The sequence below is a fragment of the Phoca vitulina genome, unplaced genomic scaffold (assembly GCF_004348235.1).
Source record: "Phoca vitulina isolate PV1807 unplaced genomic scaffold, GSC_HSeal_1.0 scaffold71, whole genome shotgun sequence".
Lineage (NCBI taxonomy): Eukaryota > Metazoa > Chordata > Mammalia > Carnivora > Phocidae > Phoca > Phoca vitulina.
Window position 1 is genome coordinate 3,971,296 of NW_022589774.1, and position 18,900 is coordinate 3,990,195.

Genomic DNA, 18,900 nt, shown 5'->3' on the forward strand with positions numbered 1-18,900 from the left:
CTTAAAAAGTGTAAATGGACTAAACATTCCAATTAAAAGGCAAAGACTGTCAGCCTGGATTAAAAACAGGATGTAACGATATGCTCCCTATAAAAAATGAACTTTAAATCCAAAGATATAAGAGTATTTGCTCATAATTATTACATTTTCTTCTATTTAAAAGCACAAAAGCATGATCAGCATAAAACTATCAAAGGGTCTTAGGTTAGAGAAATTCATTCATTCATTCTATACTTCTATAAACATGCATCGAACACCAACTATGTGTGCAAGATGTTGTGCTAGGTGCTTCAGGGAGATACCAAGAGAGGAGGACCGATGGTCTGTGCTAAAAGTACCACAGAACTCAGGAGGACAGGAGGATGTAAACTGTGATATTTCCTTCGCTTGGAGTGAAGTATGGGTGGGGGGAGAAGGGCAGAGATCAGCAAAGGCTCTGTGGAGGTCACATAGCCCTATGCCCAAAGAACCAGGAGGATTCTGATGAAGAAATAATTTGATGTTCATTATTCATTTATTTTCTGAATTGAAAGTCCAGATATCCAGCCAAGTGGTTAAGAGCATGAGCTCTAGCATCAGAGATTTGGGCTCCAGCTCTGCTAGACGACTCCGAGACCCAGGACAAGTTAGTTAGTGCTCCTAAGCCTCACTTTCTTCATGTGAAAAGGAAATAATCATTTCAACTTTATAGCATGTCTAAAAGGAATGAGAGAATGTTGCAAAATGCATTACGGAGTGCCCACTTAATGCATTAATGTTACTAGAGAAATGGAATGTACCCTCTACCCCTCAAAAAACAAAGCCTTCACTGATGAAGACAGCAAAAATGAAGACCACGGCACTATCATCTCTGAATCATGATAAATTAGAAAAAAAATGCCCAAAACAAAACAGAGGAGAGGCAGAGTACAGTGTCTTTCACATAGTAGGCATGTAATGTTTCCATGCCTGTTAGATGACTGAATGACCCAAAGAATAGAGGAACAAAGTCTTGCAGTGCTAACTAGCTACCTTTCATCTGTAGGAGAAGAGCAGTGCATCCCAGGCATGTGGAACTCTTTAAAGCAACTGGTGTGCCTTGCTATTCGTGGCCAAATATTTAGAAAGTTTTTACATTACACGGAAGTGCAAGTTCCCAGAAGTGTCTACGAGGTTCCTTCAGGCAGTAAAGAAGAGGGCACTGAGGCAATGGACGTTGACAGCCACAAAGAGAAGTGAGGAACCAGGAAGCCCGAAGGAAGCCCCTGGGGCAGCTGAGCGAGAGCCACCGTGGCAGGTGGCAGCTCTAGTTCTCCAAGAGGAATTAAAGCAAGTCTCTTTCAACTTTTGTCTCTGATTCAGCTTTTACTGCTTCTTGTTATTAGGGACAGTGTCGATTTCTGCTCCCTGGTGGCTCTGCTACCTGCCCGCTCTCCGTGTTTCTCTAGAGACACTTACTGTGTCTCTCTCTGTTAAATAAATAATATTTATTATTCTCCACTTACCAGCCAAGTCCCCCTCCCAGCAAGTATCTGGTACAGGGGGCCCTGTCACACACATCACAGGGCCCTGCTGTCCTTCATACCCAGCCTGCCGGTGGCTCCCCTTAGCTCAGGCGCTGATCCCTCATCAGTCCCGTGTAGCTGGGCTGCAGGGTCACAGGACCCAAAGTGTAGCGCTCTGTGTACACATGGACCTACCCACAACTCTTCTGCCCGGAAGGCACTCCTCCCACCTCCCGTGGCCCATGTGGGACCACAGGTTCACTTCAAGACTTTTTTTTTTTAAAGATTTTATTTATTTATTTGACAGAGAGATAGAGAGCACAAGTAGGCAGAGAGGAAGGCAGAGAGAGAGGGAGAAGCAGGCTCTCCGCTGAGCAGGGAGCCCAATGTGGGACTTGATCCCAGGACCCTGGGATCATGACCTGAGCCGAAGGCAGCCGCTTAACCAACTGAGCCACCCAGGCGCCCCAAGACTTTTTTTCTTAAGTAACCTCCACACCCGACATGGGGCTTGCACTCACGACCCCAAGATCAAGAGTCGCATGCTCTACCGACTGACGCATCCAGGTGCCCCCCACAGGTTCACTTCAAAAAACGGTAGGTTAAAGAACATTCCCTGTCATGAGCTGCTCCTAACTGGCAACAAGGACCAGCTTTCAATATCCAAACGAGGTCTGAAAAAAATCCCAAGACAAAACTGAAGGAACTCTGATGTGACTGACTTGGTGTATAACATCTGACTAGAATTTTTAAGAGTTGGCAGGGACCTAAAGGGCCATCGGGTCTAAACCCACTCTTTGTGCAGTGATCCAGGTCCCAGAGTCTAACAGGCACAGAACGAGAGCCCCAAGGTCCCGACTCCTAGTCAATGTTCTTTCCCTCCACAGCGGTGAACACTAGTACTTAGTTCCAGTCACTAACAAGGACAAAAGAAGATCTGATTGAAAGAATATAACTTCATGCCAAGGAGAAGCTCGGGACATTTTCAGGTCAACTATTTCATCCTGGCTAAACCATGCAATGAAGAGGAATAACAACGCATTCGTGGGCAAGTATTCACTCTATCAGAAGCCACGTAAACATGATTTGAAATGTTCCACTTTCATGATACCTTTTGTTAGGGAAAGAGATGAATCTCCCCCTACATCTTCTTGAAAATTCTTTAAAAAAAAAAAAAATGAACTTAAGGCACAAAAAGGTCCCATGACAATTTGCATCACCTGGATTTCTTTGGCAGAACTAGTTAGACAAATTACCCTTGTGGGAACACTGTCCAAGAGTCTCTTCTGTTTCACTCAAGCCAAAGTGAGCTTCTCTACCGGCCTTTTCTTGGTCCACAAATCGGCATGTAAGCTAAATAAAAACCGTAAAACTATTTGTCATCCACATACGCTGTGGCACTCCAATTCTGAAACAAGACACCATGCCATCTTACCATTAAAAAAATAAAAAAAGGTGCTGGACATTTGACAAAATGTCCTATGTACTCTGCGGTCAGAAAAACCAAACACTGGCTTTTCTGGGGCAAGCTGGATGTGTTTTAAAAGTATACATCCGGGGCACCTGGGTGGCTCAGTCGTTAAGCGTCTGCCTTTGGCTCAGGTCATGATCCCAGGGTCCTGGGATCGAGCCCCACATCAGGCTCCCTGCTTGGCGGAGAGCCTGCTTCTCCCTCTCCCACTCTCCCTGCCTGTGTTCCCTCTCTTACTGTGTCTCTCTCTGTCAAATAAATAAATAAAATCTTTAAAAAAAAATAAAAGTATACATCCTTTATATGAATGCAAACCCATGACAGTAGACAGTCAAAAATAATGCACAAGATTTTCTTGAGAAAGGAAATCTGTGAGTTTTACAAAACCCATGACAGCACTGCTTCCAAAACCCAGAACTGCCCCAGAATGTAAGGGGATGTGTGACGAGTCATTCAACTTCTGCAAACACAGTGGGACCTTTATTCCCAGGTAGGGGGAACTGATTGTCCACTGTAACCCTGCAAAACTCTACCTTGCAAACAGCCCGGCGCCAAAATACATTCTGAATGCGAAGAAGGAATGAACTGGCTCCTTTTTTTTTTTTTTTCCCTTTTTAGTGATGTGGTGGGTTTGTTGTTTTTGTGGGGTTTTTGCGATATGATTTACATACCATAAAATTTACCACTTTAAAATAAATACATGTTTAGTATAGTCACAAGGTGTGCAACCATCACCACTATGTAATTAGCAGAATGTTTTCATTAACCAAAAAGAAACTCCATATCCATCAGGAATCACTCCTCCATTCCTCCTAGTCTCTGGCAACCAATAACCTGCTTCCTGTCTCTATAGATTTCCTGTTCTGGACAGGTCACATAAATGGAATCACTCAACCTGTGACCTTTCATGTTGACTTCCCTCACCTAACATAGATCTTCAAAATTTATCCATGATGTAGCATGTATTGGTTTTTCATTCCTTTTTATTGCCAAATAAGATTCCATTGTGTGAATATACCATTTTATTTATCCATTCATCACCTGATGGACCTTTGGGTTGCTTCCACTTTTTGGCTATTACGAATAGTGCTGCTGTCAACATTCATGTTCAAGTTTTTGTGTGGACATGAGTTTTCACTTCCCTTGGATATATACCTAGAAGTGGAATTGCTGGGTCCCATGGTAACTCTGTATTTAAACTTTTAGAAACTGCCACTGTTTTCCCCAGTAGCACATGCGGCACTCCAATTCTCAAACAAGACACCATCACATCTTACCACTAAAAAAATTTTACCATTTTACATTTCCACCAACAATCTATGGGGGGTCCTAATTTCTCTACATCCTCACCAAAACTTGCCCATCTGATTGATTACTGCCATCCTTATAGGAGTGAAGGCTACACAATGATACACATCTCCCTGTGGTTTAGATTTGCATTTCCCTGATGACAAATGACATTGAGCATCTTTTCATGTGCTTATCAGTCATCTGTGTTGGAGAAACATTCAGATTCTCTGCCCATTTTTTACTTGTGTTGTCCTTTTATTATTGGATTATAAAAGTTCTTTATGTGTTCTAAATACAGATCCCTTATCAGTCATATGATTTGAAAATTTCTCTCATCCTGTGGGCTTTCTTTTCACTTTCTTGGTAGTGTCTTCTAATGCACAAAGGTTTTTCATTTTGAGGAGATCCAATGTATTTTGTCCTTTGGTTGCTGATCTTTGTCAATTCTATTAACATACAGTTGTTTCCACGGAGAACTGACTGTAATGACTAACTAGCCAAGTGCCTTCCTCAATTTTATTTCAACTGTGATATAATAAACTGCTTATTCAGTTAGCATGTCTGGTCTCATTTCTCCCTTTGAAGAGAATAAGTGGTTGTGATTCCTTTGACGGAGAGCAAACAAACAGATTGAGGCTCTCAGATTAAGGACTGGAATTATTTCTCTCAGAGGGTAAAACTGGCAGTATAATCCTGAACGTTTGGGTGCTTAAGTTGACCCTGTGCTGCCCAATGGCAGCAGGCCCAGCATCCTAGTACCGGCCTCCTGTGCTGTGGCTCCCAGCTCCAGGCCCTCCATGCGGCTCCGGCTCTACCTCCTCTTCTGGCCCCCAAATGTGGCCACTCCTCGAGGCTCAGCCTCCGGAGCTGCCTCTACACGCGGTCCCAGGCCTTCATCAAGGCTCCCACCTGCACTACGCCGGTTATCAGCTCTCTCAGCCTCTGGGCCCTGTCAGCCCAGACACACCGCATCCACTGAAGCTTCATGTGTCTGCAGGACAGGAGTGCCTTCTCTTCGAGCTGCTCACCCCTCCGGACTGTATGTCTGTATGTCTACGTTCTCCCACTCACCCCACTTCAAGCCTGAGTCTTCTCTGAAGTCTTCCTTCTCCCGCTCCCCGACAGCGAAGCAGCCTACCACGCCGCCTCCGACCCAGCCCAGTAGCACCACCACTTACCCCTCTTACTGCTCTGCTCCAATCCCATTAAATACTCCCGGCTCCCTAAAGGCTAAACCCTGCCACTCAAAGCCCTCCCTAATCTGACCCAATCTGTCCTTCCACCTCATCTGCTTCTACTTCTCTCACCAACCCTCCATTCCAACCACACGGTGCTACCCAGTTTCCAACGCGTCCTGTTTTTATCCCGACCTCTCCATGGTTGCGCTTGCCATCCCTCCTCCCTGGCCAGTCCCTTCTTTTCCACCCAATGATGACAGTAGCCACCATTTACTGGCCTGTGTAGGGAAACCCCCCTCCTCAGGTTAATCTCCCTTCACTAACCAGCCCCCTTTCGTCCATTTCTGAAGCACCTGTTTCTACCATTTCCTTGACCCTCAATCATTCATTCCAATTGCTCAGATGACATACATTCCTGTTCCAAATCCCCACGTCCCCCTCCTAAAGTATAAATACAAATAATGAGCACCCACAGCGGGCCAGGTGCTCAGCTAAGCATCAGAGTTACAATGAAGGGCGGGAAAGACAAAGTCCTGGGAGTGCCTCACAGAACTCAGGGGTAGGCCCAAGAGGTTGGTAATGACTAATTAAAGAATTATATTCAAGGGGCGCCTGGGTGGTTCAGTTGTTTAAGCATCTGACTTTTGATTTTGGCTCAGTTTGTGATCTCAGGATGGTAAGATCAGGCCCTGCATTGGGCTCTGCACTCAGCAAAGAGTCTGCTTGAGGATTCTCTCTCCCCCTCTCCCTCTGCCCTGCCCCTGGCTTGTGCTCTCTAAAATAAATAAGTAAATCTTAAAAAAAAAAAAAAAAAAAAAAAAAAGAACCAGAGCGCCTGGGTGGCTCAGTTGGTTAAGCGTCTGCCTTCAGCTCAGGTCAAGATCCCAGGGTCCTGGGATCGAGTGCCATATCAGGCTCCCTGCTCAGTGGGAAGCCTGCTTTTCCCTCTCCTACTCCCCCTGCTTGTGTCGCTTCTCTGTGTCTCTCTCTCTCTGTCAAATAAATAAATAAAATCTTTAAGAAAAAAAAAGAATTATATTCAATAAGTGTGCCCTTTCAACTGTACTAAATTCTACAAAGGAAAAGTACTGAGGGCTAGGAAAACACCTAACAGGGAGAAAAGGCCCTCATTAGGTTGTTCAGAGCAGGCTCTATAGAAGGAGGGATAAGTTCTTCCCTGGGTAAACTGCCTTCTCTCTTTACATGTCCTGAGCTCCTGAAACCCTGCCTCATTTGCCCTCTTTGTGGTTTTAACACATGGCGTAACACGTGAAGGAGTCCAGAAGTGACTCTGGTGGAAGAAGGGGAGGACCTGGGAGCAGGAAAGCATCTGATTTAGAAACTGAGCCAGAGTCAGGACACCCCAGGTGGCAGCCCTGGGTTCAAATCCCAGCCCTGCCACTCATAAGCTCTGAGCACATTACTTAACCTCTCTGTGCCTCTGGACTGACCATCTCCCTCATGGAGTGGCCATGATGACATGTGTAAGTATATATGCAAAGCCCTATGCAGGCCTAGAACGTGAAAGCACCCAATAAATAAATGGCGGCCTCTGTCATCATTACTATTTGTACTATTGTTAGAGGACTCGAAGGCAGGAAATGAGCTCTGAGAGTTGTCTATCAGGTCATCAAGTTCGGGCCAACTCACTACTGAGACTTCAGAGTCTGGATCTTCTATGGTCTACAAAGGAGATGCACCCAGAAGGGTTCCCTGAAAGCAGGGGAGGCTCTTGCCAGGCCACGGAACTACCCCCCAATTTTTTTTTTTTAAAGATTTTATTTATTTGATAGAGAGAGACACAGCGAGAGAGGGAACACAAGCAGGGGGAGTGGGAGAGGGAGAAGCAGGCTTCCCGCCGAGCAGGGAGCCCGATGCGGGGCTCGATCCCAGGACCCGGGGATCATGACCTGAGCCGAAGGCAGACGCTTAACGACTGAGCCACCCAGGTGCCCCGTAACTACCCAAAATTTGCTCTGCCTGAGGTCTGACTTCCTGCTCGGACTGCCCTCACGCTTTAAGGCCCCAAGAATCTGAGGCAAAAGAGAAACTAAGGCCAAAGGTCATCACGGCCACTTCCTAGTTTGCCTGGCACTTATCTGTAAGAGGACACACAAAAGAATGCTTCATCTTTCCAAGTCTGGCCTCTCTCCTCTTCGTCCGGCCATCTCCATCCATCCTCTCCTGACTGGGGGCAAGAGGGCAGAGTGCAGGGTGCGCAACAGGCAGAATGACGACCCGCCAAAGATGTCCACCTCCTCATTCTTGGAACTATCAATAGGTCAAGTCACATGGTGACGAGAAATTGAGGCAGCAGTGGGATTAAAGCTGCCACTCACCTGACCTTAAAACAAGGAGATTTTCCTTGATTATCTAGGTGAGCCCAGTGCAATCACAGGCCTCTTTAAACATGGAGGAGGCAGCAGAAGTCAGTGTCAGAACGGTAAGATATGAGAAAGACTCAACTGGCCACGGGTGGTTTTGAAGATGGAAAAAGGGCCATGAGCCAAGAACTGTAAGCAGCCCCTAGCAGCTCGAAAAGGCATCAAAATGGACTTTCCCTCAGATCTTCCAGAAAGGAATTCAGTCCTGCTGAAACCTTAATTTTAGCCCAGTGAGACCCATTTTGGACTTCTGCCCTCCAGAGCTGTAAGATAATAAATCTGTGTTGTTTTAAGCCACTAAGTTTGTGGTAATTTGTTACAGAAACAATAGAAACTAATATACAGAGCTAATGCAAACAAATCCGAAGGTACTGTTCTCTCCCTGGGGCTTTCGGGCCTCGGAAGCAGTGCTGAGAGTCACAGGGGGTGCAGCGTGCTACCACCTTTTACGCAAGAGGCTTTAATAAAAGAATGCTTAAAATACTTCTTAAAAGGCACTGGTGTAATAGAAAGAGTTTGAGGTCAGAGAGAGCTTGATCCGGTCTGTTTATCAGCCATGTGATCTTTCCATACTTTCGTTAACTCCCCTGGGCCTCAGGTCCTCATCCATCAAAATCAGGATGACCACCTCCCAGGAAGTGAAAGCTGTGAAAATTAAATGGGGCAATGGGGAGGACAGAGCTTGGCCCCGAGGAAGCAGTCAGTAAACAGCTCCTCTTCCAGCCTCCCTCCTTCTACAGAGTCTTCTCTAAAGATTAGGCACAATCCCAGAAGATCCTCTCTCATTCCCCTCCCCTATAAATGCAAGGATCAAGAGGAGGAGAATCCCACCTCCCTCAATCCACCTAAGAAATTAGGAGTCAGGCTGAGGCCCCATTCACTCATTCATTTATTCAATACATCTTTCTTGCATGGCCAGGGCCAAGACAGTGAGCAAAACGGACCAGTGTCTACCTTCATGGAGCTTACATGGCGAGCAGAACCAACATTCATCAAATGCCAGGCAAACAAATACGCCACTCCATCAGGGATGACTACAACGGAGAGGTGTGCAGGAGGTCAGAGAGGTTTTGTAGAAAACAGTGAGTGAGCTGAGAGCTGAAGAACGATTAGCATTGACTGGATGACAGAGGGAAGACAATTCCAGGCAGAGGAATAAAACAACAAAAAGGCCAGATGGGGGAAGGGAGTGAGGCCTAAATGAAAGAAGGCCAGCGAGGCTGAACAGCAGAGCAAAAGGGGAAGAAGGGAAGGAAGGGGAAGAAAATGACTCTCTGGTTCAACTGGATGGGCGGTGGGTTCCATTCCCCAAAACAGGGAAGACTGGAAGAGGGCCACACTGGGAGGGGGAGATCATGAGGTCAGCTTTGGGTTTAGGGTACCTTTGGGACACCCAAGCAGAGCTATCAGTGGGCATCTGGATACACAGCATATGTAAGTCTGCAGCTTACAGGTAACCTCCAGGCTAGGAGCGTGAACGTGGTGCTGCGTGTGAGCAAGCACTGACGGGAGCAGGGAGGTTGGCCTGGGTGAGACCGCCCACCAGAGACACAAGCGGGCCTCTGACAACCATTTAACACCCAAGAGCTGGAAGGAGACTGTGAAGGCGGCTCGAAGGAGCAAGTGGTCTGGGAAGTCAAGTGTTACAAATGACATCACATAAGGGAGCAGAGTGTATCTGCTCTGAGGAAGACCGTAAGACTTCCTAGGACGCCGCCCGACTGATGGGACCCTGCTTGCCTGGCTGCATGACGATCCTGGGGAGGCCTGATGTCCAGGGGGTGAGGCCTATTAGATATTCTCCTAGAGGGCCCTGGGAAGTGAGTGACTCCGATATTAAGAGGCTCAACCGCCTCCTAGGGAAAAACAAACAGAAGAGCAGAGATCCATTGTATACAACAGCCTGGCCTCAGAAAGTGGCTCAAACCAGAGCACAGAAAAAAGCAGATGCTGGCCTGGACACGTGCTCCGTCCCCAGGCTGGTTAAATATGTATAGCTTTGAAAGGAGGGCAATACTGGAGACCGGACACCAGGGCGCAGGGCAGGGGGGCTCCCCCTCTTCCGCAGGTACCCGGACGGCAAGGCCCCCGGGCCAGGGCCTCCAGTTACGAGAGTGACCGAGCACTGAACCCACTTACCTGGTAAGACTCCTGGTCCTTGGACTCTGTCTGTCTCCTTTTCCTGCTCGTCCGCCCGCTCTGAGTTCTCAACCACCTGATCCAACTCCTCACTCAGCTGAAGGGGGAGACAAAGAGGGCAAACTGCTCAGCTACATCAGCCCTGAGAAAGCAGAAACTGCCTCTCAATGGTGTCTCACACACACACACACACACACACACACACACACACGAGTCACATGACGCAGGGTATGTTATACCAATTCTACAGATGAGGACACTGAAGCTCGGAAAAGTCACGTAACTTCCTGTCTGTTGGTTTCCCAGGGCTGCTGTAACAACGCATCACAGACAGCGTGCCTCACAATAACACAAGTTGATCCCCTCGCGGTCCCGGAAACTTGAAATCTGAAATCAAGGTGATGGCAGGGCTGGTTCCTTCTGAGGGCTGTGAGGAACAATCTTCTCCATGGCGCTCTCCTAGCTTCTGGTAATGGTGGGCAAGCCTCGGTGTTCCTTGGCCTGTAGATGCATCTCATCTCCAATCTCCACCTCCACCTTCACACGGAGTCTCTGTGTGTCTCTGTGTCTCCACGTGGTCATCTTCTTATAAGAACACCATATTGGATCAGGGCCCACCCTTCTCCAGGATGACCTCATCTTAACTAATTACATTTGCAATGACCCTATTTCCAAATAAGGACACTTTCTGAGGGACTAGGGGTTACCACTCCTCACACATCTTTTTGGAGGGATACAATTCAACCACAACGCTTTCCATGGCCATAGAGCCAGAAGTCAAATCCAAGTTGGTCTAGTTCCAAAGCCTATGATCTTAACGGCTTCCCAGAGGAGGAGGAAACGCAGCTAAGAGTCTGCTGAGAGACAGGAGGAAACAGTGAAGTTGGTGTCAGAGCTCCCCAGGACTCTGGCTCATGTCCACCGACTCAGGCTGCAAACGGCAGAACAAAATGGGGAGGGCGGTCCATCCCAGAGACAGATGCTAATTAACAGCCTGGTGGCAGGCAACTTCAGCCTCCCCTCATTGCGTTCTCACCTGGCAAATGGGGGAAATGCCACTGAGAAGAGTAGGGGGCAAAAAGGATACAATGATAACCAACAATTCTCATAGCATTGAGGAGGAAGAGGGCAAGAGAGATCAAGACCAGAATTTAGAGGACCTATCACTGAATTAGGAGGGAGGGAAAGGGGATAGCTTTCCTAAGTATTTTCTTAGGTTCACAGTGTCAACACTTAAGGTCTCAAAACATTTTCACTAAAAATTAATCTCCAAGAGACCTGGGTTAAAATAAAACTCTCATGTAACTACTGGTCTTCCATCTCTCTCTTTTTTTTTTAATTTTAGTTTTAAGTAACCTCTACATCCAACATGGAGCTTGAACTTACAATCCCGATATCGAGAGTCACATGATCTACCAACTGAGCCAGCCAAGCGCCTCCATCTTCCTTTCTATGCCTCCACTCCTGCCCCTTAGAATCAGGTAAAACCTCCAGTTTAAAGTCCTCCAAGTTCACAAGAAAACCAACACGTGGGAGAGGGCTGGGAGGCTGGAGAAGACACCATGAGATACGAGAGCAAGAGGTCCCAAGAGTTCTCACTGGCCAAAGAGAAAGAAGGATGTTAGTTCTGGGAAGGCCCAGAGTTCTCTGATCCAAGCCTTACCCCGGTTCGGCCTAACCCAGTTCCCTTCCTGACTACTTGCAGCCATAATGAGCCCACTCCTTGCCTGCCCCATCCCCAAAGCCAAAATCTCCCTTCAGCAAAGAAACTTAACTCAGAGCTAGGTCTACTCTCAGAATGATCCAGGCAAGATAGATGCAGGCCACTCTCTGGGAGGCCTCCTTCTTCTGAACAAAGCAAGAGACAGGGACTTCAAAATGAGCCACTGAAGAAGGTAAGAGGAAGGGTCCTTGCAGTGTCTTCCATCTTGGGGTGCCCCCAAATAGAAAGTGACTCCACCTTTGACCTTGCCCCTGCAAGCAGGATAACTGCCTATATTTTAATAAGCATTTTAGGAGCCCTGCTGGAAAAGGCGATACTGCGGGTTATGTATGGGCAGTGAGCAACGTGATCCTACAAACCAGGACCCCAAAGCTCCCTAGAAGCAGGAGCTGCCTGCACCCTATTAACAAGATCCATCATTCACTGAGGGGTCACTCCCTGCCTAGCATGGAGCTAAGAATTTTCCATATACCAACTCATTGGCATATGAGATAAGGCCTATCATTACCCTCCTTTGCAAACAAAGAAACCCGAGGCTCAGAAAATTTAAGTGACTTGACAAATAGCCAAAAGCAGAGCCAGGATAGGAACACGGGCTTTCTGACTTCAAAATAGTATTTATCCACTATGCTCTACTCCCTATAAACCTGAAAACTTTCAGAGGGAATTCCTCTAGGGTATAGAATCTAGGGGCCACAGAATCCACAGCACTGGTTAAAATTCATCTGGCTCCTTTTGGATAAAGGAGATGGTAGGAGAAATATAGAAATTTGTCCCAAAGTCAGATTCCAGACCAGGTCCTATACTAAAAATAGCAAGCCCTAGGCAAATCTCATCAACTCGGCTTCCCCCCTTCCACTGTAGGGCTAAGCCATCTGCTTTATCCACACAGTATCATTTACAAAGGGAGGAATGTACATCAATAGTCTGGTCAGTATTGCTCAAGACAGCAGGAAGTACATATGAGGACAGGTAGAATGCTAGACTGATCTGGGAAGTTAGTCTCCATGGAGCACATAGGACTTAAGATCCCTCCTTGAATGATGGGGGGGATGGTGTAATTTTAACCAATGGAGTTTGAGAGAGAGTTAAAGAAAAAGAAAGTGTGAGAAAGCGGAAAAGGGACAGGAAAGCAGGCACACATTTGTAAACAATGAGTTTCCAGCATGGTTAGAATATAGGTGGGTGAGAGATAATTGAAGATATGGCTCTGACCTGTGCAGAGAGCTTTGAAAGCTGCTAAGAAGTTTGGACTGTTCTGGGTAGATCAAGGGCAGCATCAGGTGTTTGTAAAAAGGGATGTTGTGGGATCAAGGCAGGGCCTCAAAAGGAATCTGCACAGCATGGGAGACACCAAAGGGAGAGGTGGTAACACAGCATCTCAGTTGGCCAGAGCAGACACAGGGACACAAACCTGAGGACTGAAGATGTGGAACTGACTGAACTTGCAAGTGAGGGGACCACCGTGCGGGGCACAGGGGAGGATGATCACCAGAGATGACCAGGGTGTAGGACCTGAGAGGAGAAGGAGAGCAGTTCACTAGTTCCGGGGAGTCAGGAGGTCTGAGAGAAAGCTGGAACCGCAGCCTGTAGCTCAGGACAAACAAGAAAGAGACAAAGAGCTGGAAACTGATATTTAAAGTAGTGGGAGGAGGTGAGGCTGTTAAGAAAAACCGAGCCCAGCGAGAAGCACCTGGGTGGCGAAAGCACCTTTGCAAAGTCAGGCGGGCCCCCAAACAAGACATAATTATCCCTGTCATTTACACCTGCAAGGGGCCACGAGGCCTGGGGCTCGGAGGGGCTAATGCCTCCCGCACATCCGTTCCAGCTGGGAGGAGGGCGCCCGTGCCTCCACTTGTTGCAAAGAACAGCCGAGGTCAAGGCCGGCCGGCACGCTGCTGCCTGGGTCCGAGGCCGCTTTAATCATTCACCTGCCGGTTACGGGTCGCGGCTCCTCCAGGGCCCGGCTCCATCCCGCGCTGGCGGCATCCGGAGGAGGCTCGGCGTCCCGTTTCCTTCCTGCTCCGCCGCTCCTCTGCACGCGGGGATCCCTCCCCCGCCGCACTCCGCGGAAAGCGCACTCGACCCGCCGGGACGCCCTCCGCACCCCACCCGCCCAGACCCAGGGACCCCGCTCCTGCGCCCCACGGGAAACTTTGCTTCCGCCCCCCACTGCCTTGTACCTCCTGGTAGGATGTGGAGAGCTCCTGCCGGATCATGGCACTGACCCGAGCTAAGGTACACCTGAGACCGCTACGGCCCGGGAGAAGCGGCGGGGCGAAGACTGCGGCCGCAGCACCTGAAGCTGCCGGCTCCGCGAGGCAAAACCAGTTCGGAGGTGCGGCCCCGAGACCAGGCGGGGCGGCACTCGGCGCATGCACATCGCTCCCGCTGGAGCCGCGGAAGGTTGCTGGGAAATGTAGTTCGAGGCGAGAGGCACCTCTCAGCAACTCTGGAGCTGCAAAGCCTGCGCGCTACCCAAAGCCACGTTTAAGCCAGGCGTTGGCCTCACGTGCTCTCTTCATCTCCCACTTCCTCTTTTGTTAGAGGAGGAGGGACGGAGAAAATGAGTCGAAAGTGGAATAAAGAGGTCTGGTCAGATGAGTGGGAGAGCCTAATCTATGACTGCAAGAGGCAGTCTGGTGGGTTATAACCATTAATAAATATCTGCAGAGCACTTTGTATATTACAAAGCACTTTCATTCATATTATGCCCTTGATGCTGCAAGGAACCCGTGAGCCGGACGTTTTGCTCCCTGTTTTACAGATAAGGAAACTGAGATACCTTGTTTCAGAAAGGATTTGGGCAGGGCAGTGATGAAGTGTTTTTTCGTTTTGTTTTGTTTTGAAATGAAGATTATTTAATCCAGGAAGAGACTACAGAATCCAAGTACTTTCCATTATTCCTAGGCAGACAATTGGAGTCAGGACCTCTAGGTTCTTGTCCTGGCTCTGCCCCTCTCCCACAGGTCTTTTTTTTTTTTTTAAGCTTTTATTTATTTGAGAGAGGGAGCACAAGCGGGGGGGAGGGGCAGAGGGAGAAGAGGGCTCCCCTTGGACAAGGAGTCCAATGCCGGGCTCCTTCCTAGAACCCCAGGATCATGACCTGGGCTGAAGGCAGACGCTTAACCGACTGAGCCACCCAGGTGTTCCTCCCGCAGGTCTTGTAATACTCTGATCCCTCCTCTCTATGCCTAAACCCTGCCCTGCTCACAGGGCCTTACTGAGAACCTAAACAGATCATGCAGCAAAAACCAAAAGCTCTGTTCCCCCGCAGAAGAAGCCTCCTGTCCTGAATGTGGTAGAGAACATGATGTTTGCCTTGTAGCAGGGTGGATCTGAGGACCGCATCTTCCCATCCTCCCACTGCGCGACCGGCTATTCTGTGTGGCCACCCCCGGCTGATTAGTGGTGAGGCAAATAGAGGTCGCTTATGCTTTGGTGAATGCTGCTCTGTGTCCTGGGCAGCTGCAGCTCTGCAAGCCCCTGCAAGCAGGCCCCTCGGGGCTCTTCCCTCTTCAGCAGCAACCACAGTAGCACCAACCACATCAAAGCCCCCTGGACCTCCAGAGTATTAGTAGAGGGAGGCCTCCCTGGCCTCTTCTGACCACTCTCCCCCATCCTGGGTTCCCTGGTCTTGCATCTTTAATGGGACCATATATATAGCACCTAACATATTGTATGTACTCAACAATGTTCAATGTATGAATGGAACACTTATTCCAGCCATTTAACAGTTGCTTGCAAATACAAATGACAACAAACAACTCATTAGATTCCTAGCTGTATTAATGCAAGGCTGGTTGATAGAACAGGTCACACAATCATAGACTTTTAGAGCTGGAAAGAAACAGAAAAATCTAGTCCAGCCCTATCGATCCTCTCTACTCTTTGTTGCTTTGACCAAACTGGAAAATTACAGAGTCCCACATTTGAAGGAGATCCTAGTACAATATTTAACATGGTTTTAACAAATACAGCACTGGGCACTGGGATACAGAAACAAATGGGATACTCCTAGGTCCTTGCCCTTCTGGCTCTTCCATGCTAGAGTGGAGAAGCCATGAGCACATAAATAGAAATTTCCGTACCAGCTGTTCCCAAGTCCTCTCCTCCCATTCTGTCATGAGCACACACGAATCAGGCTTTCATCCTCTCCACTCCACTGAAATATGCTTGTCAAGGTCACAAATGACCTCAGAGTTGTCAAATCAGATGTCCATTTCCCCATCCTCCTCTTTTTTGGATGAGTTTTGTTTTGTTTTGTTTTTTAGTATAGTTGTAACACAACGTTACATTATTTTTAGCTGTATAACATAGTGATTCAACAAGTTTATAGGTTGTGCTGTGCTAACAAGTGTAGCTACCATCTGTCACCACACAATGCGATTTCAAGATCATTGATTATATTCCCTATGCTGTGCCTTTTCTTCCAGTGGCTCATTCATTCCATAACTGCATCTCCCACTCCCCTTCCCCCATTTTGTCCATCCTCTCTGGCAACTGTCAGTTTGTTCTCTGTACTTATAGGTCTGATTCTGCTTTTTGTTTATTCACTTGTTTTGTTATCTATCCTCTTTCTTGATCTGTCAGCTGGCTTGGCCTCAGCTGATCCTCTCCTCCCTGTCTCCTTTCCTCCTCTGGCTTCCAGGACCCCACATGCCTCCCCTTTGCCTCCCTTCTCACTCAAAGCTCCTTCTCAGCCTCCTTTGCTGGTTTCTCCTCATCCCCTCAATTCTCCAAGATGGCATTCCCAAGCCAGGTCTCTGATCTCCCTTCAATTCACTCAATGGGGGCTAGTGAAATGGGCTCCTCTCTAGGCTCTTGGTTTGACTTACCATCTAGATCCCAAAGATTCTTGTTATGGGTTGAATTATATCTTTCAAAAAGGTGTGTTGAAGTCCTAACCCTTGGTACCTCCGAATGTGACCTCATTTGGAAATAGTTTGTTGCAGATGTATTAGATAAAATGAGGTCATTCTAAGTAAGGTGATCCCTTCATCTATTATGACTCACGTCCTTACACAACGATGGAAGCCGATGTAAACGTAGACATGCAGGGAGAATGCCTTGTTATGGCAACAGCAGAGAGCATAATGATGCAGCTGCCCGCCAAGCTGGCGTTAACCATTCACCTGCAGCTTACAGGTGAAAAAAACCTTTCACATAGGGCACAGACTGGCCTGTGGCTGGGTTTCCACTGAATTTAGTCAAGAGGAAGCACTGCTGGGAGATTGGAGGGGGTCAGGGCAAGGGAGAAGCCAGGGTTTTTTTTTTTTTCCTTGCTCCCTGTTCCTGGCAGTGTCCCTTCCATGGTTCCAGCACCTGATGCAAAGGCTTTTTGTGGCTCTAGCTTCAGCTAGGTGACCCAGGCGCCCAGACTCTAATACCACCTCCTCCTCCCTTCTAAGGGTAGGATGGTGTTACTCTCCTGCCGTTTCTAATCTTCTGGTTACCTCAGGGATTCTTCTCAGCCTCCTTCATCCCCTGTGCAACCACCTGTCTTATTACAAGTCATTTTGTTTCTCGTCGAATAATTTGTATTCTCCTTGCAGGTAACTGATTCATTTGGGAAAATGAATCTGAGTTCAAGTAGGGAAGAGCAATCAGAGGAATGCCTAGAAAAATCCAAGGGCATATGAGCTTGCTATTACATCATAGATTTATACTCAGTGTCTCAGGGAGAGGAAGCTAGATCTGATCAGTAGAAATTATAGGAAGTACCTTTAGGCTCAAAGAAGTTACTAACAAATAGAACTGTAGAGAGAGAAAGGGCTCAAGCAGAGAAGTAGCACACTGTATGTCAGGGATGTTATTAAGGAACATGATGCATCAGGAAGGGGATGATATTCTATTCAAGGGCTTAGAAGGGCCTCTTCTAACCTGGAGATCCTGTGACCCAGTGTAACATAGATTCTGCACGCTCAAGCTTATACAGACTCTCACGTCCATGATCATTTCTAGTTTCAGCACAATTCCATCAAGGAGGCAGGCTGGTGTGTTAGTAATACAGAAACTGAGATTCAGAGGGTTTGTGGTGGATCCTGTTCAGGTCGCTGTGCACTAGAAGCTCATTCTGTTGCATGGATGAAATGTATGAAAGTTTGGTGCAGTCACTGAGGGCAGGTGTAGCCTGATGGTTAAGGGAAGATGCTGGGAGGCGGCCTGCGCTTGAATCTTAGCTCTACCACCCACCTGTGACCAAGGTATTTAAAGTCTCTGTACTTCCGTTTCATTGTCTGTAAAAATGGGCAACAATACTAGTTCTTACTTCATAGAGTGAAAGCAAGGATTAAATGAGTTAATACTTGTGAAAGTGCTGAGCCAGGGCTTGGCACACAGTAAACTTTTCTTTGGTTTCCTTTGCCAGTACTCCCACCCACAAAATGTTGGCAGGGCCCAAGAACTCAGTCCTTGGTCCCTCCACCTTCCTATCCACCTGCATGTCCTTGACGATCTCATCCATTCTGTGGCTTTTTTTTTTTTTAACTTTTTTTTTTTGTTTTATTTATTTATTTGAGAGAGAGAGAGAGAGCACATGAGTGGGGGTGGAGGACCAGAGGGAGGAGAAGCAGGCTCCCCGAGGAGCAGGGAGCCCAATGCAGGGCTCAATCCCAAGACACTGGGATCATGACCTGAGCCGAAGGCAGATGCTTAACCAACTGAGCCACCCAGGTGCCCCCATTTTGTGGCTTTAAATACAACCTACATGCCAAGGATTCCATGATTTATATCACTTGCCTGGAACTCTTCCTTCAAATCCAGACTGATATAGCCAACTGTCAATTTGATACTTCTACTTTGATATCTAGGTGTTCTCAAACCGACCAAGCCTGATCTTGAGCTTCTCCCCCCAAACCTGCTCTTCTCACCATCTCTCCTTATCTCAGTAAGTGGCAACTCCATCCTTACGGTTACCAAGGCCAAAACCCTCTGGGTCATCCTTGACTGTGTTCTATCTCCCTGACCTCATGTCTTCTCTCATTTGTCAGCAAATCCTGCCAGCCACACCTTCGAAACACATCTGAGACCCACCTGCTGCTCACCACCTCCTTGCTAGCACTCCTGGGCAAGCCACCATCACCTCTCGCCTGGATTACTGGATTACTGCAGTGGCTCCCCCTGCTTTAGTCTGTCCTCAACACCACAGAGTCATTCCACTAACATTTTAACTCATTCCTCTCTTCCATTCAGTAAACATAAAAGCCAAAATCCTTTAAAAATGAGCTGT

The 18,900-nt window shown here is 47.7% G+C and overlaps 1 protein-coding gene across 2 annotated transcripts in view; it reads right to left on the reverse strand.

The window, feature by feature from the left end:
* Positions 1–14,022, reverse strand: part of PACC1 (proton activated chloride channel 1) — a 40,164-nt gene extending 26,142 nt beyond the window's left edge. For both annotated transcript variants that reach the window (XM_032393008.1, XM_032393010.1), the window contains exons 1-2: positions 13,853–14,022; positions 9,947–10,043 (exon numbers count right to left, since the gene is read on the reverse strand). In XM_032393008.1, the coding sequence (XP_032248899.1) occupies positions 9,947–10,043; positions 13,853–13,888 (133 nt within the window). In that variant the 5' untranslated portion in view covers positions 13,889–14,022. The remainder of the gene's footprint in view (positions 1–9,946; positions 10,044–13,852) is intronic.
* Between the last annotated feature and the right edge of the window lie 4,878 nt (positions 14,023–18,900).